Source organism: Canis aureus, chromosome 5 (assembly GCF_053574225.1).
Source record: "Canis aureus isolate CA01 chromosome 5, VMU_Caureus_v.1.0, whole genome shotgun sequence".
In the NCBI taxonomy this organism is placed as follows: domain Eukaryota; kingdom Metazoa; phylum Chordata; class Mammalia; order Carnivora; family Canidae; genus Canis; species Canis aureus.
In genome coordinates, this window is record NC_135615.1 from 6,068,734 (window position 1) to 6,095,730 (window position 26,997).

Consider the following 26,997-nt stretch of genomic DNA (forward strand, 5'->3'; position numbering starts at 1 on the left):
TGAATTTCCTGAGTTCTTGCAACTATGGAGGGCTTAAAGCCTGGAATTTTAAAGGTTATTGGGCTTGGCTATGGTAGAATGTGTAGGGCACTATACTTGGAGAGAGGCACACAGAACGGAAGCAGCTGGCTGGTGCCATTTCCCTCCCCTGGCCCTGAGCACAAACACAGAGCCACCTGTGGGAATCAGTGCCACTCTGACACCAGCTGCCTAACTTGCTTACACCAGCCACCACCCGTTTGCACTCCAGGGGAACTGCCCTTTTGAATCATGCTTGCCTCAGTTCCAGCACAGCAAGCCCTTCCCCCAGAAGACCAGTACAAACCCCTGCGGACACCATGTGTCCTGACCAGAGTTTTGCAGGGTCTCAGTTCCAGTGGACTGTGACAGGTCTCATTTCGCAAGCTAGTTCAAACCCGCTAGATTCAGGCCAAGTACCAAACACTGCCCACAGCAGATACTGAGAGCCTATCTCTCAGATGACTGGCCTGAGGGATAGAGGAGCCAGAACCCAGTAGCAGAGTGCATGCCGCACACCCTGGAGACCCTCCCTCAAGCACCAGGCCCTGGGCACTACGGGACCATTTTCAGTGGTCCATTACTTTCAGGAACAAGTGACATAACTGGCTTTTCTAACCCAGAGAAACTGTCAGAGACCTAGACAAAATGAGAAGACAGAGGAATTTATCTCAAATGAAAGAACAGGATAATGCCACAGGGCCAGAGATCTAAGTGAGAGAGAGAGAAATAACGTGCCTGATGGAGGATTTAAAGCAGTGACCATAAGGATGTTCAGTGGACTTGAGTAAAGAATGGAAGACATCAGTGAGACCCTTACAACAGAGATAGAAGAGTTTAAAAAGAATCTGAGATGAAGAGTGCAATAAATGAAATTAGAATACAGATCTGGAATATTCTCTAGACTAGATCATACATTAGGCCACAAAACAGGCCTTAGGAAGTACAAAAAGATTGAAGTCCTACCATGCACCTTTCCTGACCACAATACTATGAAACTAGAAGTGGACTACAAAAAACCGTCTGAAAAGACCACAAATACATGGAGGTGAAATAACATCGTACTATCAATGTGTGGGCCAACCGGGAAATAAATGAAGAAATTTCAAAAGACATGGAAACAAATGAAAATGAAAACACAATTGTCCAAAACCTTTTTTTAATGTTTTTTTTAATATTTATTTATTCATTTATGATAGAGAGAGAGAGACAGAGGAGGAGGGAGAAGCAGGCTCCATGCCGGGAGCCTGATGCGGGACTCGATCCCGGGTCTCCAGGATCACGCCCTGGGCCAAAGGCAGGCACCAAATCGCTGCGCCACCCAGGGATCCCCCCAAAACCTTTCAGATGCAGCCAAACTGATTCTAAGAGGGAAGTATATATAGCAATACAGGCCTACCTCAAGAAGCAAAAAAAAAAAAAAAAAATCTCAACACAAACTAACCTTACACCTAAAGAAGCTAGAAAAAGAACAACAAATGAAACCTAAAGCCAGCAGAAGGATGGAGATAATAAAAATTAGAGGAAAAATGGGGGTCCTGGGTGGCTGAGTTGGTTAACTGACCAACTCTTTGATTTTGGCTAAGGTCACGTTCTCAGGGTCCTGGGATTGAAGCCTGCTTCAGCCTCCAACCTCAGTCTACTGGTGGATTCTCTCTCTCCCTTTTCCTTTGCCCCTCCCCCCCGCCCCAATAAATAAATCTTTAAAAAAACATTAGAGTGGAAATAAATGATAAAGAAACTAAACACAAATAAAAATAGAACAGATCAACAGTAGCTGGTTCTTTGAAAAATTTAATAAAATTGATAAGGCTCTAGCCATAGTTCTCAAAAAGAAAAGGGAAAGGACCCAAATAAAATCACACATGACAGAGGAGAATAACCAACACTGCAGAAATCCAAACAATTATAAGAGAATATTATGAAAAATATATGTCAACAAATTGGACAACCTAGAAGAAATGGATAAGTTCCGAGAAACATATAAATTGCCAAAACTGAAGCAGGAAGAAAGTAGAACAGAATGCTAACCAGCCAAGAAATTGAATCACTCATCCAAAAACTTGGAACAAACACAAGTCCAGGACCAGATGGCTTCAGAGTCCAATTCTACCAAGCATTTAAAGAAAGAGTTAGTATGCGTTCTTCTCAAACCGTCCCATAAAACAGAAGAGGAAGGAAAACTTCCAAATTCATTTGATGAGGCCAGCATTACCCTGACAGCAAGACCAGATAAAGACACCACAAAGAGAATTACAGGCCAATTTTCTAGTGCAAAAATCCTTAACAAAATAGTAGCAAACTGAATCTAACAATACATTAAGAAAATCACCGCCATGATCAAATGGGATTTATTCCTGGGTTACACGGGTGATTCAGTATCTGCAAATCAATCAGTGTGATGCACCATATTAATAAAAGAAAGAAGAATCATCATCATTTCCATAGATGTAGGAAAAGCGTTTGATGAAGTACAATATCCATGCATGATAAAAACCCTCCACAAAGTAGGTTTAAGAGGGAACATACCTCAACATAATAAAGGGAATATATGAAAAAATGCACAGATAATGTCCTCCTAAATGGGGAAAAACCAAGAGAAAAAGTTCATGTCTGGTGTTGTTGATGCTGGCTGTTGCCTAGATTTATAGTTAGGGCAGGCAGCCAAAATGCTTACACTGGCACACCTGGACTCTCTTTGTGGCCTGAGCCTCCTCACAAGAGGAGGGGCTAAATTCCAAGTAAGCAGGCTGAGATACAGAACAGGGCAGAAGCTGTGTTGCCTTTCGTAGCCTAGCCTTGGAATACACACAACATCACATTGACCATATTCTGTTCGTTAGTAGCAAGTCACTAAGGTTAGCCCACGGTCTTTTTGTTTTGTTTAGTTTTAATGGAATACTGGAACACCTATGAACACATGAAGAACGCAATTTTTAGTGTAATTTACCCACTGGCCACAGTGTTCTATATTCCTTTCACATGAAAAATGCACTCACCTCCTCCCAGTACCTCCGACAAATCTCAGTTATCATGGCATCGGGTTCAGGATGGAGTCCAAGATCTTGCCATCTTAATCAGATGCAGCGGGGATAAGGTGCCAGGGTTATGTTGTCTAAATTTTAGTCCCTGGAGTGCAGGTTCTCTCAATAGGAATGAAGACTTGAGAATTAAAGAGAACAGTTCTCTACTATTGAAAACACAACATTCTGGTTACTTGCTAAAGACTCTTCCATTCAGAAAGAAGATGGAAGTCACACTAGACCATAGCAGGTTTGAAATGCAGCCTGATGCATGCTGTCCATTTTTCAGTCAGACTTAGTCTGAAACCATGGAAATTTTTCTCCATGGCTCTTTGCTGTCTCTCCTCTCTGAGCTCTTGGTTCTGTCCAATGACCTGTGTTTGCAGTTGTGTTTTCAGCCTGCTGCCTCCCTGTGGGGACTTCTAAGACCCAAAGGCCTATTTTCAGTCCGTGCTATCTAGGTCTCTTTTAGTCCAAGCTCACAAACAGTGGTTTTGATGCTATAATTTTCTTAACTTCTTGAGTTTTTCTGTGAGAATCAATGGATTGATTTTATGTCAGTAGAAAAGCCAGTCTCGCAGATCTTTTTGAGATAAACTTTTCAACTGGGCTCTCCTGTGAAGCTCATACTCTTAAGATCCTTAAAGAAATTTGAGGCATACCTGAAATCCTTCTGAGGTCTTAACAAAAGTTTTTATAATCTTGGCTTCATCCATAGGCCATGTTTTCCTGGATTTGCTCTTGACCCAGGATGCAATTCTTTATTTTAGCATTATTTGACATTTCAGCATATGGAAAGGCTATAAATGTGGACAAAATATTTGCACCCAGTTTGTCTGGGTCTTTCATACTGCATAGACCTTGTTTAGTTTATCTTTTGTGTCCCGTTTTACTTTCAAGTGGTTTGTGGCGCAAGTTCCTTTTCCTCTAGTGTCATTTTCTTCACTTGCCTGGAACCTTTACTGTCAGCCTCTTCAAGGGCCATCAGGTTTCCATTAACAGTCTGTTGGAAGCCCTTTTGGTTTTCATTCTTACTCTTCCCTACATCCTTTCAGTTTCTACCTACCTCTCGGTTCAAAGGAGGTTCAGGTTTAAATATTTTAATGTCAGCACCCCATGTTTAATATCAGTTTCTGTGCCAGTTATTTATTGCGGCATCATAAACCACCTGAAAACCTAGTTGCTCAAAACAGCATTTATTTGGTTCACAAGTATTTAGTTTAGGCAAAGCCGAGTAAGGCCAACTCATTTCTTCTTCATTTGGTGTCAGCTGAGATGACTGGAAGCTGGGGACTAGAATCATCTAAAATCATGTTCATGCAAATGTTTAGCTGTTGAGGCTGGCTTTTGGCAAGGACGTTAGCTGGGTCAGTCTCAGCTGAAATGTCTACATGAAGACACACCAGGTGGCCTGGGCTTCCCACAGCAGCTAGATTCTAAGGGTTAGTTTCCCTAGAAGAAGAATGTCAATGGAAGCTATATCACATTTTTTAACCTAGCCTTAAAAAAATCACACAGCAGTTCTGCCGAATTCTATTCACTGGAAACCAATTACTAAGGTCAGCACATTTTAAGGGGTGGGATTATCATGGGAGAAGTGTCAAAAAATTTATAAAACCACCACATCCACTTACCCTGTCTTATCAATCATATCCAGAAGAAAGAAGTTCTTCCCAACTCAGAATCACTGAAACCCTGTCAGGTTTTTCAGTGGTGGTTTTTGGTGCTTAGTATGTTCCCTTGTTTTGTGGGAGTAACAGAGGATTATAAGATAATACTATTCAATTAGGCGGGTTTTTTTTTTTTGTCCGAAAGTATAAGTTTCATCTCCCTAAATTTTTATACTGAGAGGTGTGGTTTCTTAATCCTGAGAATCATTTCTCCTGGGAATGCAATTCAAATTAATGTAAATCATTTGTAATTCAGAAAAAGGCTTGTGGCTTAGAATCAGTATTTATAGATTCAATAATTAGAGTCTTATTTTCAAGGTCTTCTCTTAGGAAGCATTTATTGGTTCAGACCTACATAAGTCAATATGATATTACTAAAACTTTTTAAAAATTAATGGGAGTATTCATTGGGACACTCGAGTGGCTCAGTGGTTTGTGTATCTGTCTTTGGTTCAGGGCATGATCCTAGGGCCTTGGGATCGAGTCCTTCATCGGGCTCCCTGTGGAGCTTGTCCCTCTGCCTATATCTCTGCCTCTCTCTATGTGTCTCATGAATAAATAATTTTTAAAAATTATGGTGTGTTAGGATGGGGGAAGGGGCCAGAGACTTTCTTTTCTTTTTTAAAATTTTATTTGAATTCAATTTGCCTATATAAGAGACTTTATACTAAGAGGTGACTTACAGTTATTTTATGGAGGAAAGATCTGAAGCAGTCATAGAAAAATACATAAAATGAAGTACAAATGTTGTGTGGCAAAGACAATGATAGCAGAGATCTTTTTTAATAACTCCTAGTGGTTTTAACACTGTTCTTAATTTTCTAAGTGCTTCAGGGTTCCACATTCTAAGACTCTACTACAATATAGATTATATTTTATTGGAAATGAATTTATTTTAAAATGGGAGCACCTGGCTGACTCAGTCAGTAGAGCATATGACTCTTGATCTTGACGTTATGAATTCGAGCCTACGGTTCAGTACAGAGACTTAAACATAAAATGTTTTTTAAAATGTTGGTTATAGTTTTGAGTTAAACTAATTTCATTCCATTTCCAAACTGTATTGTTCTATTCATGCAGATTGGTGATCTTAGAGCAAGATTGGAAACTGAATCTTCAAGATGTATAGACCTGGATGCAAAAAATCAAGTTCTTCAACAGGAGTTATTATCTATGAAAGCAACAGAGAGGGAATGTGAAAAACTAAAACAGATTAAAAAGAACTTGGAAGAAAAAGTAGTAAACCTCAGAAGTCATGCAGAAGTCAATGTGGTACAAGGCATTCAAGTAGAAAAGTATTATAAATGGGAGATTGACCAGAGAGTAAGATTGATTGTAGAAGAAAGATTAAAAGAAGTCAATCTATTTTTCCAGGTTAGTTTATTGATCTGTGATATGCTTTCATTTATTTCATTACAAATTACACTTTGGTTATATGCATTGTGTAGGTTTCCTCTGCTTCCTTTACAGCAATCTGTATGGTATATTTCTGGAGGCATTCGTTCCTCCCTGTAAAGATTTCAGTTTTCATCATTATTCTCACTAAATTGATCTTTCAGAATGATTTATGACCAGTATGTATGAAACAAGACTATTTTTTTGAGATTTTATTTATGTGTTCAGGAGATACACAGAGAGAGGAAGAGAGAAGCAGAGACACAGGCAGAGGAAGAAGCAGGTTCCATGCCAGGATCACACCCTGGGCCGCAGGCAGGTGGTAAACCGCTGAGCCACCCAGGGATCCCCTGAAACAAGACTATTAAGAGGAAAAGAAAAAATTGTGATTTAAAACTTTTACCATGGGGAAAAAAATAAAATAAAATAAAACTTTTACCATGGAGATTCCTGGGTGGCCCAGTGGTTTTAGCACCTGCATTTGACCCAGGGCGTGATCCTAGAGTCCCAGGATCGAGTCCCACATCGGGCTCCCAGGGTGGAGCCTCCTTCTCAGCCCGTGTCTCTGCCCCTCTCTCTCTCTCTGGCTTTCATGAATAAATAAAATAAAATCTTTAAAAATAAATAAATTAAAAAAAAACTTTTACCATGGAGTATCTAGGTGGCTCAGTTGGTTAAGCAGCAGACTCTTGATCTCAGCTCAGGTCTTGGTCTCAGGTTTGTGAAATCAAGCCCTGCATTGGGCTCCATGTTCCATTCCTAGGTTATTCTTCCTTTTTGAAGATTTCATTTATTTATTTATTTCCTTATTTATTTATTGAACATGAGCAGGGGGATTGGCAGAGGGGGAGAGACAGAGAGACAGAGAGACAGAATGAATCCTGGGTAGACTCCATACTGGGTGCGACACAGGGCTTGGCCTCAGGACCTCTGACTGAGAACATGCTCTGAGCAGAAATCAAGAAACAGGTTATTCTCAAGTTGTATTATGTACTTTTTAAAATTTTTAATTGATTCTCTTGTTCTTTGAAGTATCAGATTGCATGAGTACTAATATAAGAATGATTAAACTTTATTTTTATCATTCAGATTCAATTCAGGTGACATTGGTGATAAATATTTTACACTTCAGCTTTTTTTTACACATTTAAAATTGCTCTCTGAATCATTGAGTCCCAACTGAAGGAAAGAAATATACTATAATTACTCAAGTTTTAGCTGTTTTAAAACTGTGCTTTTAATTTGCTTTAGAGACAAGCAGCATCTCAAGAAAACTTAGAGCAGTTAAGAGCAAGTCATGATGCTTCAATAAGAAGTCAAGTGGCACTCAGAATTAAAGAGCTGGAATCTGAACTTCAATCCCAAATAAGAAATTCTCAGGAACTTAAAATAGAATTGGAAAAGTACAGGCAACTCTACCTAGAAGAATCAGAAATGCGAATGTCATTGACAAAAAAACTGAGCAAGTAAGTTAAAACAGAATCAATGAAAATAGATTTAGCTTATTGATTTGCCTCTAAAGCATAATTTTTATGGAGATGGGTTCATGAGATTAGTAGGAAGTGAAAGCCAACTGGATAGTATAATTTTGGAAAATAACGTTTGTAAATAAACTTACCATTTTATGTTCATCCAGGATAGTTTGCCTCTCTCCTCTTTTTTTTTTTTTTTTTTTTGTGTGTGTGTGGGGGGGGGTTATATGATTTTACTTTTTCCCGTTAATATTTTCAGTTACTCTATCTTGTTGTCTTTACAAACTAATTGTTTAAAACTTTATAATTTAGACAGCATATTATTTTTTTAAAGTTGATATATTTTATTTAACACAATACATCAAAAAATATCCTTTCAACTTGTGATCAATATAAAATTATTACTGAGATATTTCATATTTTTTTCATTCGAAGTCTTAAAAATCTAGCATGTATTTTACAATTACGGTATATTTCAATTAGAACACTAAATTTTCATTGGGAATACGTGTCTATATTTAAACTTCATAAAATTTATAGTGGAAAAAGCAGATTCACATACTGCATCTCTACAACCCTACTTAAAAGTTTATTTTTTTTTATTTTTTTTTGGAGTTCAATTTGCCAACATGTTGCATAACAATTTGCCAACATATTGCATAACAACCAGTGCTCATCCCGCCCAAGTGTCCCCCTCAGTACCCATCACCCAGTCACCCCAATCCCCTGCCCACCTCCCTTTCCACCATCCATTGTTTGTTTCCCAGAGTTAGGTGTGTCTCGTGTTTTGTCAACGTCACTGATATTTTCACTCAGTTTCTCTCCTTTCCCTTTATTCCCTTTCACTAATTTTTATATTCCCTAAATGAATGAGACCATATAATGTTTGTCCTTTTCCGATTGATTTATTTCACTCAGCATAATACCCTCCAGTTCCATCCACGTTGAAGCAAATAGTGGGTATTTAGACAGCATATTACTATAAAATTTTTTGTCAGAATTACCCTAAATAGAAATATTAATGAGTTCATTTTTGGAAGATAACACCTTTAACCCAAAAGATCAAGTGCCAATACTATACAGGTTGGTAAATTAACTTTCTTGATTGTGTCTTTGGTATTATTACTAGAGAGCCTGAGGGTGGGGGAAACCTTTGTATGTTTTCTACTTTATATAAAAGTATACATGTGAAACAGAGAAAGATTCACACTGGGGTGAAAGGCAGTATAAATCCCAACGTGGCTAAAAATAGCATCATGGTGGGCATGAGGGGGTGTGTGGAAGACAAAAAGGGCAGATTCTACTTCCAGGGCCTTGGTAAGTGTGTTATCAGCTAATTGCCTCTGGAGCTGTTTCGGTCCTTCTGATCACTGCTCTGCCATCTACCTGGCCCCTAGAGGTTGTTGGTCTGAGGTATTCCTCGGTGCGAAACCCTCAATTTCTCTGAGGCAATGAGTAAAATGTACAAGAGTGGTGAAAGCACATCCTTGAAAATGTCTTTGAGGGATGGTTTATTTTTATGTTCTGAACTGGTTTACTAAATACAAATATGTGTAACGGCATTCTCCAGAATCTTGTAATTACAGCCATTCCAGAAGGTAGCAAGTATTACCTGTCAATCCATGTGCATCACTGTCAGCCATTTCTTTCCCTCCCCTAATTTGAATTTCTTGTTAGTTAGTTATCCCTGGAATCATATATACTCCTTTGGAATAATTTTAAACCTATAAATATATGTAGTAGCTCTGCTCTGTCACATTTTCAGTGTTAAAACACTGTTTACTGGCACATTCTGTTTGCTATTATGGAAACTTAAAAAAATGCAGGTCATGCAGGAATGATTTGGGTAGAAATAAAATACTAAGCACTTGTGTAATCTTCACAGGACTAATGAGAGGCTGGCAGATATCACTACCAAATATCTGGTGGAGAGACAGCAGAACAGACCTTTCCACAGCACTCTTACTATGGGACCAGTCTTGGAAGGGCCTTCTGTTGGAAATTTGACTAGTAGTTTACTGCTGGATAGAAATGTTACTCCAAGAGAAAATGTAATGATTCCTACCTCAAGGCCGCAGACTTCAGTTAGCAGCATTGAAACTCACTTGTTCAAGGTTAGTTATATTATCTTTCTTTTCTTGAGTTTCAGATTTCCAATAAAATTTTTGTTTTTAATTTGGTGAAATTCTGAGTTAACTGAATAATACTCATTAAGTAAAAGTTATACTGGTTTGTGCTAATAAGGAAATGGGACAGAAATTTTATGGTATTTTTTTAAGCTCCTGGAGCTCTTATTGTCAAGAGATACCTATTATTAACTTTATTCAATAAATACCACTAAACTGACACATTTTATCTTCTTATTTTTTAAAGATTTTATGTATCTGAGAGAGAAGAGAGTGTGCCCATGAGTGGGGAGAGAGGTAGAGGGAGGGGGAGAATCTCAAGCAGGCTCCCCACTGAGTGTGGAGCCTGACTCAGGGCTTGATCCCATGACTCCGAGATGATGATCTGAGCTGGAATCAAGAGTTGGATGCTTAACCAACTGAGTTCCCAAGGCACCCCCAAACAGACCCATTTCCTTGAAAAGCTATGTTAAATTGGATTTTGGAAAGTAAATATTATTACCTACTAACCCAAAGTACACTTAGATGCTTTGACTTATTCTCTGATTAGCAATAGTTTATAATATGTTTAAAGTTTGCTGTAACCCAATTTTCCACCCCTATGCATAAGTGAATGATTAGAATCCAAACGCTTAACCATGTAGGGATATTTATGATTTTAACGATTCCACGGTAAGTCCTTTTTATGAATTAAATAAACTTCTAACACTAAATTGATAGTTCTATGTTTTGGGGGCACCCGTATGACTGAGTGGTTTAGCATGTATCTGCCTTTGGCTCAGGTCATGATCCAGGGGTCCTGGGATTGAGTCACGCAACAGGATCCCCATAGGGAGCCTGCTTCTCCCTCTGCCTATGTCTGTGCTTCTCTCTCTGTACTTTTTATGAATAAATAAATAAAACAGTTTAAAAAATGTTGTAAGTTTTGGCATTTTCTTACATGAGAGCACATCCCTAATTGCTTTCTTATAACACCTTTTTTTTAACTTATATTACTTCTATTTCAATTTTTATAAAATGGCTTGCTGAGCAACTGTAGAGATTTTCTAAATAAGTAAGTCAAAGAAATATTTGATTCTTTCTTTTCTTTTTTTTTTTTGAGAGAGAGAGAGAGAGAAAATGAAGGAAAGCAAGCAGGTGGTAAAGGGCAATGGGAAAGAGAGAAGAGAGACTCTTAGGCAGCTCCATGCTCAGAGTGGAGCCGGATCTCATGACCCTAAGATCATGACCTGGGCCAAAATCAAGATTCTGACACTTAACTGACTGAGCCACCCAGGCACCCCACAAATAATTGGATATTTCAAATGAAATTCACGTATATTTACCTTGATGCCATTCTTGAATGATTGATGACTAAGATGGCAGTGATAGGGAGCCTTTAATAACAACCCATTTCCATTGTGTATCATTGTTGTTAAAATACCCATTTCAATCAATGCACATAGGCTTATGATTTTGATAGTATATTCATGGTTTTATTAATGTAGAAAAATGTAGCATAGACTCATGTTAAATGAAGCCTTAGTCTTGTTCTTTCATTCGACTTCCTTGTTTTCTTGCTCTATTCTCTTCTGATTCGATGACTTTTAGTATTATGTTTGGATGCTTTTCTTCCATTTGTGTATCCGTTATAAATATTTGGTTTGTGATTACTATGAAGTTCATATATAACATCCTGTGTATGTATAGCAATCTCTTTTAAGTTGATGGTTACTTCAGTTCAAACAGATTTTAAAAACACTGCATTTTTACACCCTGCCTTGTTTTATAAATTTGATGTCATAGTTTACACCTTTGTATTTTGTGTATCCCTTAACTAGTTACTGTAGATATAATTGATATTATTCCTTTTGTCTTGTAACCCTCATACTGGCTTTATAAAAATGATTGGTCTATTACCTTTACTGTATGTTTGTTTTTATGATAAAACTGTCTCGGGGATCCCTGGGTGGCGCAGCGGTTTGGCGCCTGCCTTTGGCCCAGGGCGCGATCCTGGAGACCCGGGATCAAATCCCACATAGGGCTCCCGGTGCATGGAGCCTGCTTCTCCCTCTGCCTGTGTCTCTGCCTCTCTCTCTCTCTGTGACTATCATAAATAAATAAAAATTAAAACAAAAACTGTCTCATTTTCTTATTTCTAGTTATGGTCTTTCTTTCTTTCTTTGAGAGCAAAGTGAGTGAGAACACAAGTGAAGGGGAGGGAGGGGCAGAGGGAGAGGGAGAAGCAGGCTCCTCTCTGAGCAGGGAACAGGGAGTCCCTTGCAGAGCTTGATCCCAGGGTCCTGGGAGACTCTTCACTGACAGCCGTCCAGGTACCCTGGCCTTTTCTGATTAAAGAAGTCCTTTTAACATCTCTTATAAGACCTATTTAGTGGTGATGAACTTCTTTAAGTTTTGTGTGGGAAACTCTTTATCTTTCTTTCAGTTCTGAATTATAAACCTGCCAAAAATATCCTAGGTTTTTTCCTCTTAGCACTTGGAAAATATCATGCGACAATTTCTTTTCTTTTTTTTTAACTTTCTTTTTATATGATAAATTTATTTTTTATTGGTGTTCAATTTACCAACATACAGAATAACACCCAGTGCTCATCCCGTCAAGTGCCCCCCTCAGTGCCCATCACCCATTCACCCCCATCCCCTGCCCCCCTCCCCTTCCACCACCCCTAGTTCATTTCCCAGAGTTAGGAGTCTTCACGTTCTGTCTCCCTTTCTGATATTTCCTACCCATTTCTTCTCCCTTCCCTTCCATTCCCTTTCACTATTATTTATATTCCCCAAATGAATGAGACCATATAATGTTTGTCCTTCTCCGATTTTTATTGGAGTTCAATTTGCCAACATTTAGCATAACACCCAGTGCTCATCCCAAGTGCCCCGCTCAGTGCCTATCACCCAGTCACCCCAACCCCCCGCCCACCTCCCCTTACACTACACCTTGTTCATTTGCCAGAGTTAGGTGTCTCTCATGTTTTGTCACCCTCAGCGATATTTTCACTCATTTTCTCTCCCTTTATTCCCTTTCACTAAATTTTATATTCCCCAAATGAATGAGACCATTATAATGTCTGTCCTTCTCCGATGGACTTATTTCACTCAGCACAATACCCTTGAGGTCCCTCCACGTTGAAGCAAACGGTGGGTATTTGTCGTTTCTAATGGCTGAGTAATATTCCATTGTATACGTAGACCACATCTTCTTTATCCATTCATCTTTCGATGGGCACCGAGGCTCCTTCCACAGTTTGGCTATTGGGGACATTGCCGCTAGAAACATCGGGGTGCAGGTGTCCTGCTGTTTCACTGCATCTGTATCTTTGAGGTAAATCCCCAGCAGTGCAATTGCTGGGTCGTAGGGCAGGTCTATTTTTAACTCTTTGAGGAACCTCCACACAGTTTTCCAGAGTGCATGCCACAGTTTTGGCTGAAAAATCCACTGATATCCCTGTAGTGGTTCGCTTTGATATAACTAATTGCTTTTCCTTTTCTTTTCTTTTCTTTTCTTTTCTTTTTTTTCTGCTTTTAAGATTCTCCTTTTCTCTTTCATTTTTGACTTGTTATTATGTGTCTTGGTGTGAAACTCTTTGGGTTCCTTTTATTTGGGACTGGCAATGCTTCCTGGGCCTGGAGGCCTGTTTTCTTCCCCAGGTTAGGGAAGTTTTTAGGTATTCTTTCTTCAAATAAGTTCTTCACCCTTTTCTCTCTTCTTTTTCTGGGACCTCTCTAATGTGAGTTTTATTATACTTGATGCTATTCCAGAGGTCCCTGTATCTTAATTTTTCAAATTATTTCTTCTTTTTGCTTTTCAGCTTGGATGATTTTTACTACCCTTTCTTGCAGATTGCTGATCTGTTCTTCACATCTTTTAATCTGCTGTCGATTGTGTCTGGTGTATTTTTCATTTCAGTTATTGTATTCTTCAGCCCTAATTGGTTCTTTTGTATATTTTTTCTTTGTTGAAGTTCTCACTGAATCCGTCCATTCTTCCAAGTTTGCTGAGCATCTCTGTGACCATTACTTTGAACTCTTTATCAGGCTGACTCCTTATCTCTGTTTCATTTCGTTGTTTTTCTGAGGTTCTATCTCGTGGCCTTGTTCTTTCATTTAGAACATACTCCTCTGTCTCCTCGTTTTGTCTGACTTTCTCTGCTTGTTTCTAAAATTGTTCTTTCCAACTTTTCCCTCTTCAAAATATGTTGCTTTGAACAATGAATGTTAGTTATAAAGTCAAGCAAGAAGGAACATTTTTCAAAGTATTGTCTGGTCATTTCTCTCATTGGAGCTGTGGTGGGGTAGGTGGCAGAGGACAGTGCTCTTCTTTTTCTGAGTTCAGAGCACAGGAGTCAGGCAGATGGAGTTAAACTTAGTAGCCTTTGTTACTAATACATGCTAACAGATTGGAGGATGTGGTTTGGGTGGGTATGTAGCCACAGTGGGCTTCCCAATTCTTTATCCCAAATTAGGCACTTCCCCACACAGTTGTAAATGGAGGAAACAAATGTTTGATGCCCATCCCACGAAGATGAGAGCAGACCTGAATTCATGTTACCATGGGTGAGCACATCTTTTCAAAAAAGAGATTTGGAATCTCCTAAGCACTGCCTAGTGCCTTCTCCCCAATTCACTCATTAGGCAAATCTCCCTTCCTGCTGTGAGGGAGGTAGAGATAAATCCACTTGTGGGTAATGATGGTTTACCTCTAATTTCTGACTGGATTTAAATTAAAGTTAGTCCTGTCTTTTGTACATACCAACTCTCATAATGATGAGAGGTTGGACAGAGCATACTAGGTGGTAAAGAGAAGTCTGTTTTGTGTTTAATAATCCACAACATAGATAACTCATTTGTTGATTGATTTTGGTAAACCAAGTTTTATCTGGAGGAAAAGAATAATTCTTTCCAGGAAGAGTTTCCTCCATTTCAGCCTCTTTGGTTCAACTAAAGATTTTCTCCTTCAAGTTCCGTGTCTTGTGGTTTAAAAAATTTGTGCTTATAAATGCAGTCTATTAACTGTTCCCAATAGGAGTAAAGATCATTTCCATTGCTGTATTTTTATTCATAAAACATTAAAATTTATAATTTAAATTACACTTTAGACTTTAAAATTTATAATTTAATTAGAAAGCTGTTTTGTGCCTCATGCCTAGTTGTTATTGAGCCACATGACAAACCTTTATGTGTTCATTTTCAGTCAGTTATAGTTAAAAATGTAGGTATTTTTCCTGAAGATGATGAAGTAACTGGCATAAAAACTCTCAGCTCAGGAGGACCTAAAGCACATTCCTGGCCTGCAACTCTTTGGTCTTTTGACCTGAGGCAAACTGCAATCTTTCTGAGGCCTTCTTGTCTCTTATGTAAAATTAGGGACTTTGGGATCCCTGGGTGGCACAGTGGTTTGGCGTCTGCCTTTGGCCCATGGCGTGATCCTGGAGACCCGGGATCGAATCCCACATCAGGCTCCCAGTGCATGGAGCCTGCTTCTCCCTCTGCCTGTGTCTCTGTCTCTCTCTCTCTGTGACTATCATAAATAAATAAAAATTAAAATAAAAAAATTAGGGACTTTGACTAAATTAGTGACTACCTTTTGGGAAACAATATTTTTTTCAAAGAATGGAACTTAATTTGTTTTTGTTTTGTTTTGTTTTTTGTTTGTTTCTGTTTTTGCATTAAACTGTATTATACAAAACCGAGACCAGTGGAGCTGTGTAGCTAAAAGAGAGATGAGTCTACAGCTGTAGACTTTTGTCCCTCAATCCTACAGTATCCCCAATGGAACCTTAGATTTCTATGATTGGTAGTTTGGAAACAAACTGTTATGAGAAAATCCTACTAATTAATGAGTCTTCGAATTAAAATTTGCTGATACGTTGTTTTTATGTGTATAATTTTCTTACCCTCTTATGTTTTTGATAAATGGAAAAGTATAAATAAAATTGCAAATATGTTCTCTTTATTAATGGATTGCAAGCTATTTCTACCATCTAACTCAATTCTCACCTGGAAATAAACCAGGGTCACAGAAGCAAGTATTTAGGAAAAGACTTTTGGCGAAAAGATCATTATATTCCTTTGATCGTTCCTTAAGGAAATGAAGGCAGGCACTTAAGTGACTGGGCCACCTAGGCACCACTTAGTACCGTATTTAGACCCTATTTTGGGAATTCAATGAGAGGATGCCTTTTATAAGAAATAAGAGCATTCTAGATGGGAATATTTGTAATGCACATTTGATCCTTGACCAACATGGAATTGAAGCTGCAGGTCTAGTTAGCCTACACATGGACTTTCTTGGCTGTTGTGTTGTACTGTATTTTCTCTTATGTTTTTCTCAATAACCTTTTTTTCTCTAGCTTACTTTATTTTAAGAATATATTATATAACACATGTAATGTACAAACCATGTGTTAATGGACTGTGTTATTGGTAAGGCTTCCCATCACCAGTAGGCTATTAGTAATTAAATTTTGGGAGAATCAGAAATTATACAGAGTTTTGACTGCACGGGGGTAAGTGCACCTAACCACTGTGTTGCTCAAAGGTCAACTGTAGTCTGAAATATTCCTAAATATTTCATAATTAAGTAGATAATGATAACTATAGTAAGTCAGGTGCTTCAAAAATTGGTCCTAATTCATAGAAAGGAAACAAAGTTACAGTTAAAATTTCTTTTCCTTGTTTCTAATTCTAGAAACTTATCAATGCGAAACTAAGTTGGAAAACTGGTGCTAGCTTATATTTTTTCCTTTCCTGAAGCAGATTTTCTGAAATCTCTGTGTTCACATGAAAAGAAGTACATCAGTCATCATATAGATAACAAAATAGTTTTACTCAATATTACCAGGAGAAATTCCACATGACTTTATGTAGTCCCACTTCCATTGTTTTATGTATTTAAGAGTCTGTGCTGAAAAATAGAGCATACAACATACCTCAAGATTTTGTTGAGTGCAAAATCAAAAGTGCAAAAGTGGAAAGTTCATTCGGAGGAATAATTTATTAAACAAATGATTAATCTCTCATAAAGGGCACTTTTTCTGAAAATCACAAACTATTAAAGTGTAAAATGACTCTTGTTTACAATTTTGTAACAGAAGTTACAAAGATCCTTCAGAAGTTATGTATATTCTTTTATTTCACATTCCTAGCTCCATTGGTTTCTTTACTATTTTTTATTTAAATTCAATTAACTAGCTTATAATGTTATGATATATATATCATGCCCGGAGCCAAAGCCCTACTCTCAGCCACTGAGCCACCCAAAGGTCCAAAGATTTAATTATTTATTGGCTGAGTAATATTCTGTTCTCTCCCTTCCTCTCTCTCTCTGTCTAATAAATAAATATGATACTTATTTATTTATATCTACATCACATCTTCTTTATGCATACCTCTTTCAAAGAACATCCATATCTCTCAGGTTGGCTATTGAGGATATTACTGGTATAAACATATGGGTGCAGGTGCCCCTTTGGATCCCGACCAAAGTGATCTTCGGGATTCATACCTTCTAGCGCAATTGCTGGGTTTTACATAGGTAGCTCCTTTTTCAACTCTTTGAGGAACCTCCGGTACTGATTTCCAGAGGAGCTGCACCAGGTTGTATTCTCACCAACATCATAAGAGGATCCCCCTTTCTCTGCATTCCCGCCAACATCTGTCATTTCCAGACTTGCTAATTTTGGCCATTATGAAAGGTGTGAGGGGGAAACTCACCATGGTTTTGATTTGTATTTCTCTAGTGCCAGCTGATGTTGAGCATGTTTTCATGTGTCTGTTGGCCATATGTATGTCTTCTTTGGAGACATGTCCTTTCATTTCTTCTGCCCATTTCTTCATTGGGTTATCTTTCTTTGGGTGTTGACTTTGATTAGCTCTTTATAGACTTTGCATACCAGCCTTTTATCTGATAAGGCATTTGCAAACACCTTCTCCCATTCTGTCAGTTGTCTTTTGGTTTTGTCAACTGTTTCCTTGCTGTGCAAAAGCTTTTTATCTTGATGAATTCCCAGGAGGTCAATTTGGCATCTGGTGACATGTTCTAGCAAGAAGTTGCGGCAGCCGAGGTCACAGAGGTTGCTGGCTGTGTTCTCCTCTAGGATTTTGATGGATTCCTATCTCACATTTGGGTGTTTCATCCATTTTGACTCTATTTTTGTGTATAGCATAAGAAAATGGTCCAGTTTTATTCTTCTACATGTGGTGGTCTGATTTCCCACACCATTTGTTGAAGAAACTGGTTTGTCTCCATTGGATTTTCTTTCCAGTATTGTTGAAGAGGAGTGGACCATAGAGTTGAGGGTCCACTTCTGGGTTTTCTCTTCTGGGCCATTGATCGACATGTCTGCTTTTGTGCCAGTACCATACTGTCTTGTTGATCACAGCTTTAAAATAGAGCTTGAAGTCCGGCTTGTAATGCCACCAGCTATGGCTACCTCTATCAAGATATGTTTGGCTATTCGGGGTCTTCTAAGGTTCCAAACAAATCTTACCATTATTTACTCCAGCTGTATGAAAAGAAGTTGGTAGTATTTTGATAGAGATTGCATTGAATATGTAGATTGATGGAGCTAGCATAAACATTTTAACAATATTTAATTCTTTCAATCCATGAGCATGGAATGTATTTCCAGTTCTTTACACCTTTCTCAATTTCTTTCCAGAATGTCCTGTCATCTTCAGAGTATAGATCCTTTGTCTCTCTGGGTAGGTTTATTCCTAGGCATCTTATGGTGTTTGCTGCAATGGTCAATGGAATCGACTCCTCAGTTTCTCTTTCTTCCATCTCATTGTTAGTGTATAGAAATGCAACTGATTTCTGTGCATGGATTTCCTATCCTGCTGCTTTGCTGAATTCAGGAAAGGGTCCTAGCAACGTTGGGGTGGAGTCTTTTGGGTTTTCCACATAGGATATCATGTCCTCTGAGAAAAGTGAGAGTTTGAGTTCTTTTCTGATTCAGACGCCTTTTTATTTCTTTTTGTTGTCTAAATGCTGAGGCTATGTCGAACAACACTGGTTGTCCAGAGAGTGGACTTCCCTGTCGTGTTCCTGACCTTAGCGGCAAAGCTCTCAGTTTTTCCCCTTAAAAATAGCATCGGGTGTGGGCTTTTCGTAGATGGCTTTTACGATATTGAGATATGCTCCCCCACCCCTGCACTGCGAAGAGTATTGATCCGGAAAGGGTGCTGCACTTTGTCAACTGCTTTTTCTGCATCTCTTGAGAGGATCCTATGGTTCTTATCCTTTCTTTTATTTCTGTAGTGTATCACATTGATTCATCTGCAGATGTCGAATCACCCTTGCAGCCCAGGCATAAAACCCACTTGGACATGGTGAATCATCCTTTAATGAACTGTTGAATCCTCCCAGCCAGTGTCTTGGTGAAAATTTTGGCATCCATGTTCATCAGGGATATTGGAGTGTAATTCTCCTTTTGGGTGGGGTCTTGCTCTGGTTTTGCGATCAGAGTAATGCTGGCCTCACAGAGAACGCTGGAAGGTTTCCCTTCCATTACTAATTTTTATAAACAGCTCCGAAGAATAGATTAATTCTTCCTGGAATGTGTGGTAGAATTCTCCTGGGAAGCCACCTGGTCCTGGACTCTTGGTTGTTGGCAGATATTTGATGACTGCTCCCATTTCCTTGCTGGTTATGGGTCTGTTCAGGTTTCCTGTGTCTTCCTGTTTCAGTTTTGATAGGAAGGGATCCATTTCTTCCAGATTGCTTAGTTTGTTGGCATATAGTTGCTCAGAATGTGTTCTTATAGTTGTCTGTATTTCTCTGGTGCTGGTCGTGATCTGTCTTCTTTCATTCATGATCTTATTTCCCCAGATGTGGTTTTCTTTTTTAAAATTCCCCTGGCTATTCGGGGTCTTTTCTGATTCCACACAAATCTTAAAATAATTTGTTGTAGCTCTCTGAAGAAAGTCCATGGTATTTTCATAGGGATTGCATTAAACGTGTAAATTGCCCTGGGTAATATTGACATTTTCACAATGTTAATTCTGCCAATCCATGAGCACGGAATATTTTTCCATCTCTTTGTGTCTTCCTCAATTTCTTTCAGAAGTGTTCTATACTTTTAGGGTATAGGTCCTTTACGTCTTTGGTTAGGTTTTTTCCTAGGTATCTTATGCTTTTGGGTGCAATTGTAAATGGGATTGACTCCTTAATTTCTCTTTCTTCAGTCTCATTGTTAGTTTATAGAAATGCCATTGATTTCCGGGCATTGATTTTGTATCCTGCCACGCTGCCAAATTGCTGTATGAGTTCTATCAATCTTGGGGTGGAGGCTTTTAGGTTTTCTATGTAGAGTATCATGTCATCGGCAAAGAGGGAGAGTTTGACTTCTTCTTTGCCAATTTGAATGCCTTTAATGTCTTTTTGTTGTCTGATTGCTGAGGCTAGGACTTCCAGGACTATGTTGAATAGCAGTGGTGAGAGTGGACATCCCTGTCTTGTTCCTGATCTTAGGGGAAAGGCTCCCAGTGATTCCCCATTGAGAATGATATTTGCTGTGGGCTTTTCGTAGATGGCTTTTAAGATGTTGAGGAATGTTCCCTCTATCCCTACACTCTGAAGAGTTTTGATCAGGAATGGATGCTGTATTTTGTCAAATCCTTTCTCTGCATCTAAAGAGAGGATCATATGGTTCTTGGTTTTTCACTTGCTGATATGATAAATCACATTGATTGTTTTACGAGTGTTGAACCAGCCTTGTGTCCCGGGGATAAATCCTACTCGGTCATGGTGAATAATTTTCTTAATGTACTGTTGGATCCGATTGGCTAGTATCTTGTTGAGAATATTTGCATCCATGTTCATCAGGGGTATTGGTCTGTAATTCTCCTTTTTGGTGGGGTCTTTGTCTGGTTTTGGAATTAAGGTGATGCTGGCCTCATAGAACAAATTTGCAAGTACTCCATCTCTTTCTATCTTTCCAAACAGCTTTAGTAGAATAGGCATGGTTTCTTCTTTAAACGTTTGATAGGATTCCCCTGGGAAGCCATCTGGCCCTGGACCTTTGTGTCTTGGGAGGTTTTTGATGACTGCTTCAATGTCCTCCCTGGTTATTGGCCTGTTCAGGTTTTCTGTTTCTTCCTGTTCCAGTTTTGGTAGTTTGTGGCTTTCCAGGAATGCGTCCATTTCTTCTAGATTGCCTAATTTTTTGGCTCCGTTCTCTTTTTGATATGTCTGGCCAGGGGTTTATCGATCTTATTAATTCTGTCAAAGAACCAGCTCCTGACTTCATTGATGTGTTCTACTGTTCCTTTGGTTTCTATTTCATTGATTTCTGCTCTGATCTTTATGAATTTTCTTCTCCTGCTGGTTTTAGGCTTTAATATTCTGTTCTTTTCCAGCTCGTTTAGGTGTAGGGTTAGGTTGTGTATTTAGGACCTTTCTCATTTCTTGAGAAAGGCTTGCATTGCTATATATTATCCTCTTTCGATGACCTTTGCTGCATCCCAAATGTTTTGAGCAGTTGTGTTTCCATTTTCATTTGTTTCTATGAGGTTTTAAAATGTGGCTTAGTGCCCCAGTTGGATTCTTTAACCTCTGTGTATTTGAATTCTTTCCAAATTTCCTGTCAAGATTGAGTTCCAGGTTCAAAGCATTGTGGTCTGAAAGTATGCAGGGAATGATCCCAGTCTTTTGGTACCAGTTGAGAGCTGATTTGTGACTGAGTATGTGATCTGTTGTGCAGAATGTTTGTTCCATGTGCACCCGAGAAGAATGTGTATTCTGTTGCTGTAGGATGGAATGCTCTGAAGTTATCTGTGAAGTCCATTTTGTGCAATGTGTCATTCAGAGCCCTTGCGTCCTAGTGGATCATCTGCTTAGATGATCTGGCCATTACAGTAGTGTTGTGTTAAAGTACCTACTATTATTATATGACTATCCATGTGTTCCTTTATTTTTGTTATTAATTGCTTTATAAGGTGGCCTGGGTGGCTCAGTCGGTTAAGGCTCTGCCTTTGGCTTAGGTCATGTTCTCAAGGTCCTGGGATCAAGCCCTGATCAGGCTGCCTGCTCAGTGGGGAGCCTGCTTCTCTCTTTCTTGCTGCCACTGCCTGTGTTCTCTCTGTGTGTGTGTGTGTGTCAAATAAATAAATAAATAAATGAAATCTTAACAGAAAGTTGATTTATATAGTTGGCTGCTCCCACTTTAGACACATTAAAACTTATAATTGTCCAATTTTAGTTTTGGATAGACCCTTTAATTATGGCATAGTGAGTTTCTTCATCTTTTGTTGTTGTTGTTTCTTCTCTTAATGCAGTCTTTGGTTTAAAATCCAATTTGTGGGATGACCAGGTGGCTCAGTGGTTGAGCATCTGCCTTCGGCTCAGGTCATGATCTAGTCCCACATCAGGCTCCCCGCACGGAGCCTGCTTCTCCCGCTGCCTGTGCCTCTGCCTTTCGCTCTCTGTGTGTCTCTCATGAATAAATAAATAAAATCTTAAAAAAAAATCCAATTTGTTTGATATAAATATTGCCACTCCAGTTTTTTTCATGTCCTTTAATATGATAAATGGTTTTCCACTCCCTCACCTTCAATGTGAAGTTGTCTTTGTGTCTAAAATGAGTCTCTTTCAGATAGCATATCAATGGGTCTTGCTTTTTTTTTATCTACTGTGATACCCTGTGTGTTTTGGTTTGGGCATTTGACTTGTTTGCATTCAGAGAAAGGATTGAAAGATATGAATGTAGTGCCATTGTATTATGTGTAAAGTCCGTGTTCTGGTCTGTGTTACTTTTGGGCTCTCTGTTTGCTTAAAGTTTCCTCTTTACCATTTCTTGCAAAGCTGTTTTAGGGATCACAAATTCTTTTAGTTTCAGTTTGTGCTGGAAGCTTTTTATCTCCCCTTGTATTTTGAATGAGAGCCTTGCTGGATAAAATTCTTGGCTGTAGACTCTTCTCCTTGAGCACCCTGAGTATATCATGCCAGCTCTCTCTGGCCTGCTAGGTCTCTTTGGATAGATCCGCTGCCAGTTGAATATTTCTCTCCTTCTTCGTTCAGGGCCTCGTGTTCCAAGCTGCTTTCAGGATTTTCTCTTTGGGTCTGAAATTTGCAAGCTTGGCTATTATATTGGAGATATTGACCTGTTTTTTATTGATTTTGAGGAAGGTTCTCTGTGCCTCCTGGCACTCGAGTGCCTCTTTCTTTCCCCAGATGAGGGAAGATCTCTGCTATAATTTGCTCAAATATGCCTTCTGCCCCCTCCTTCCCCTCTTTTTCTGGGATCCCCATTATTCTAACATTGTTTTGCTGTGTGGTACGACTCATCTCTCAAATTCTCCTGTCATAGTCCAGTGGTTGTTTCTCTCGCTTTTCCTCAGCTTCTTTATTCTCCATTGTTTTGTCTTCTATATCACTACTTCTCTGTGAAGCCTCATTTATCCTAGCAGTTAGAACCTTCATTTTTTATTGCATCTCACTAAGATTAGCCTTTTTTATCTCAACTTGATTAGATATCAGTTGTTTTATTTCTCCAGAAAGGCATTCTCTAGTGTCCTCTGAGTGTCTCTTAAGCCCAGCTATTATCTTGATGGTCATTATTCTGAACTCTCGCTCCAGCCTCTTCCTTCTATCCATGCTGATTAGGTTCTGGGCAGTCAGTACTACCTCTTGTTCTCTTTGTGGCGGTGAGTTTTTCCATCTTGTCATTCTGTCCAGAGAAGAAGAGATGAGTGAGAGAACAGAATAGAAAAATATCAAGAATGACCCCAGATAAATACATGCTAAACAAATCAGAAGAGACCCGAAGCCAATTTAAAGGTTAACAAAGGAGATAATAGAATTAGAGAGATCAAGAGAGCAGAGCAGTACACCGATACTATGTGAATTTTGGTCTTTTTGTTAGGAAATTGCATCCTCAAATGGTTAAGAGGAAACCTTGTATATATACAAAAATAAAATTAAATACAAGGAAAGTCTAGAATGTAAGTGTAAAAATGGAAATTAAAAGTCAAAATAAAAAGGATATTATCAGCCAGTTGAACAGAACAGAGCAATATACTATATCGTAAGTATATTTTGGTCTGTTTGTTAGAAGAAACTACATCCCAAAATTGTAAAGAATGAAAAACTTCATTATATGCAAAAATAAAATTAAATGCAATGAAAGGATAGAATGTAACTGTAAATATGAAAATTAAGATAGATTTAAAAATATTATAATCAGACAGATGAAGAGAATAGAGCAGTATAGTAGATTCTGGTTGTATTTTAGTCTATTTCTTAGAAGGAACTACTTCCCGAAATGGTACAGAAAGAAAAACTTCAACATATACAGGAATAATATTAAGAGCAGTGAAAGGATTGAATGCAAGTGTAATAAGGTAAATTGTAAGAGTTGATAAATGAAGAAAATGGTTGAAAGGAAAAAGAAAATTAAAATAGACTAAGGAGTCATGAGAAATAGCCATGAGTTCTGTATACTGTTTGCCCCTAGCACTGGAGTTCTGCAGCTCTGTATGATGAGTAAAGTTGGTCTTAGCAGGAAGTTGTTGCTGACCTCCTGAGGGAGAGGCCTGTTGCACTGATTCTTAGGTGTCTTTGCTTAGGGTGGGATTGCACCACCCTTGCCAGGGGGCCAGGCCAGGTAAGCAGCTCCAGATTGCTCTCTGTGGCTTTTGTTCCCTGAAGGCCTTCTGGGCAGCTTTAGAGGATGAGAATGAAAATGGTGGCCTCCTAATTTCCAGCCCTGGAATTGAAAGATCTCACTCCCTACTGTGTCTCCCTGGTTTCTGTCTGCACTCTGTATTCACCCAGCCTGTGACCAAGCATTTTTATCTCAAGCACAGACCCCCTTTCGATTTTCCAAACCTTGCAGACCCCTGTAGCCCCCATTCACACTGTGCCTCCAGGGGGGAAGGAGGAGGTCTTGCCCAGTTTTTCCTGCTTGGAAAGTGGTCACCTGACTGTTCCTCGGTTTGGGGTTTATGGCAACACTGAGCTGAATGCCCACTCCTGGGCTCACTGATTGCAACTGGCTTCCCCGCTCAAACGCCTTGGCAACTGCCATACTCAGGTGCCGCCCCCATTCCTTCTGTGACCCCGCCCCCCCAGGGATCCTGAGACCACACTGTCCGTCCCACTTAGGATGCTGCCCCCCGTTGCCACCTGAGCATCTTTCAGACAGGGATGTCCTCACTGGAACAGACCTCTTAAAAGTTCTGGTTGTGCACTCTGCTGCTATATCACTTTCCAGGACTTGCCTTCTGGCTTCCAGAGGTTCCCTGCCGCCCTGGTTTAATCTTCTGATATATGCCTCTGATTCATTTCTCCACACCTCCTACCTTGCAGAAAGCGGTCGCTGTTCTATTTGTAGAATTGCAACAATTCTTTTCTTGGATCTCTGTCTGAGTCCACAGGTGTTCAGAATGATTTGATACCTATGTAGCTGAATCCCAGACGCCAGACAAAACTAGGGTCTCCTACTCCTCCACCATCGTCCTCTTCTTCCAGAAATTCTGTATATTCGATTGATCAATATTAATTGTACTTTTTATTAGAATCCTCTAAACAGCATTATAGTTTTCTTCTCAGTTATCCAGATTAAAATAAGTAGGGATTTATTTTATTTATGTGATTAGCTTTCTATTTAAGCAAATTGTAGCTTTTACTTTCTAAAAGTATCATTTCCAGACCACGTTTCATAAGCAAAATAAAATTCCTACAATAATGTCTCTTGTTTAACTTGAACATTGTAAGTAACGTTTAACTTATTTCAGATGCAGCAGATGTTGGAAGACAGTATAATCAGAGAACTAAAAGAAGGTATGTTGCCAAATTTACAAATTTAGATGGTCATTAATTTCTGAAATAAACCACAAATAGTAACTGGCATCCCTTCCCCTTGTTAAAATTTTGTCTAGATATATCTAATAAAAAATGTAAAACATAAACATAATGAATAAGAGACTTATTCCTCATTTGGTCATCGTGTTTCATACCTTTTTTAAAAACCTGCAGCCTGTATGCCTGTTAGCACTTTTGGCTGTAATCTTCCTTCACTTGTGCCATCGCTATGGAACTGTCAATCTGAAAATGTGGGTGTTCTCAAATTCTTGTTTCTGCTAGTGGTAGAAGACCAAACAGACCAGACTTGTCTTAGTAATACTTAGTTAAGCAATTATGTAGTTCATATAGCTGTCCCTTGGCAGGTGACATTTCAATCTCCAGCCACTGGTTTTGCCATTGGGTAAAATTCCAGGTTTCTTAGCATGGAATATAAGCACCCAAATCAATTTGGTTCTTGCCACATTGGTGAGCCTTCTCTGTCGCCATTACCCTACTCTGCTGCTTTGCAGAGAGTAATCTTTCAGGTATCAGCCTTCCTATTCCCTCCACCGAAAAGCAGACAATATTGATAGAAAACCAGGATGTCCCTTCTTATAATGTCTTGTTTTAAACCTGTCATGGTATATTTGACTCTAGATATTGCCTGTTGGATTTTTCAGTTGATAGTATATGATTGTTCAGGGGTGGACTGTGCCATCAGCTTGCAATCTCATCTTGTAATGAGAAAACCAGAAGCTCTAGTGTTTATCCACAGTAGTAATTAATTCAATGGGCAATCGTGAGCAAACTTGATTTAATAGTAATCTTGTATTTTATATTGTAGTTATATGTAGATATTTTTCATCCTTTTAACACTCAGAAGATTCCAACTTTTTTTTACTAACTTCTAGTTAACTACAAAGTATTTCAGATAAAGAATATTATTCTTTCTCTTTTTCAGTTGCTCATGATTGAGAATCAGGATTCTGTAGATCTTCTCCTTTAGGACCTACTGACGAATCAAATGTAAATCAAGATCTAGTACTGCAAGCATCACGAGAATATGTAGAGATTTTGAATAGAAAGTATATGATCTGAAAGATATATAGTAAAAGTTTATTACCTAGATGTTTAATATAACATTTTAATTGTTTCCCAGTAAATATCTGATGTACAAAAAATCTTTATTAAAGGAAATTTTGTTATATCGTGTGTAATGAAATTTTATATATTATTTTAAGCTATGTTTCTTGGCATCTGATTAAATTTAAGCATATTTTCTACATGGAAACCAGCATTATTGAGTTTTACAGACTCCAATCTGCCCAAGTAGATCAGACCAAGTTGTTGATAATGTTTTGGGGCTGGTAATTGGTAGTTGTTGTTTTTTTTTTTTTTTTTTTTGTATTTTCTATGTTTTATTACTAGACATATGGATTTAGACACACATCATTTTGATATACTGCTGCTAAAGCTATCACCAATGTTTGTATGTATTTCAATTTTTAT

The 26,997-nt window shown here is 38.6% G+C and overlaps 1 protein-coding gene across 9 annotated transcripts in view; it reads left to right on the forward strand.

Annotated features, from left to right (window-relative positions):
• The window catches only part of LOC144313633 (ankyrin repeat domain-containing protein 26-like), a 212,726-nt gene extending 186,033 nt beyond the window's left edge, over positions 1 to 26,693 (forward strand). For 5 of the 9 annotated variants that reach the window (XM_077896681.1, XM_077896682.1, XM_077896678.1 and 2 more), the window contains 5 exons: positions 5,792 to 6,085; positions 7,358 to 7,572; positions 9,464 to 9,692; positions 25,440 to 25,485; positions 26,450 to 26,693. In XM_077896681.1, the coding sequence (XP_077752807.1) occupies positions 5,792 to 6,085; positions 7,358 to 7,572; positions 9,464 to 9,692; positions 25,440 to 25,485; positions 26,450 to 26,463 (798 nt within the window). In that variant the 3' untranslated portion in view covers positions 26,464 to 26,693. The remainder of the gene's footprint in view (positions 1 to 5,791; positions 6,086 to 7,357; positions 7,573 to 9,463; positions 9,693 to 25,439; positions 25,486 to 26,449) is intronic. The other 4 variants (XM_077896684.1, XM_077896685.1, XM_077896683.1 and 1 more) reach the window with 2 other exon arrangements.
• Positions 26,694 to 26,997: the final 304 nt, after the last annotated feature.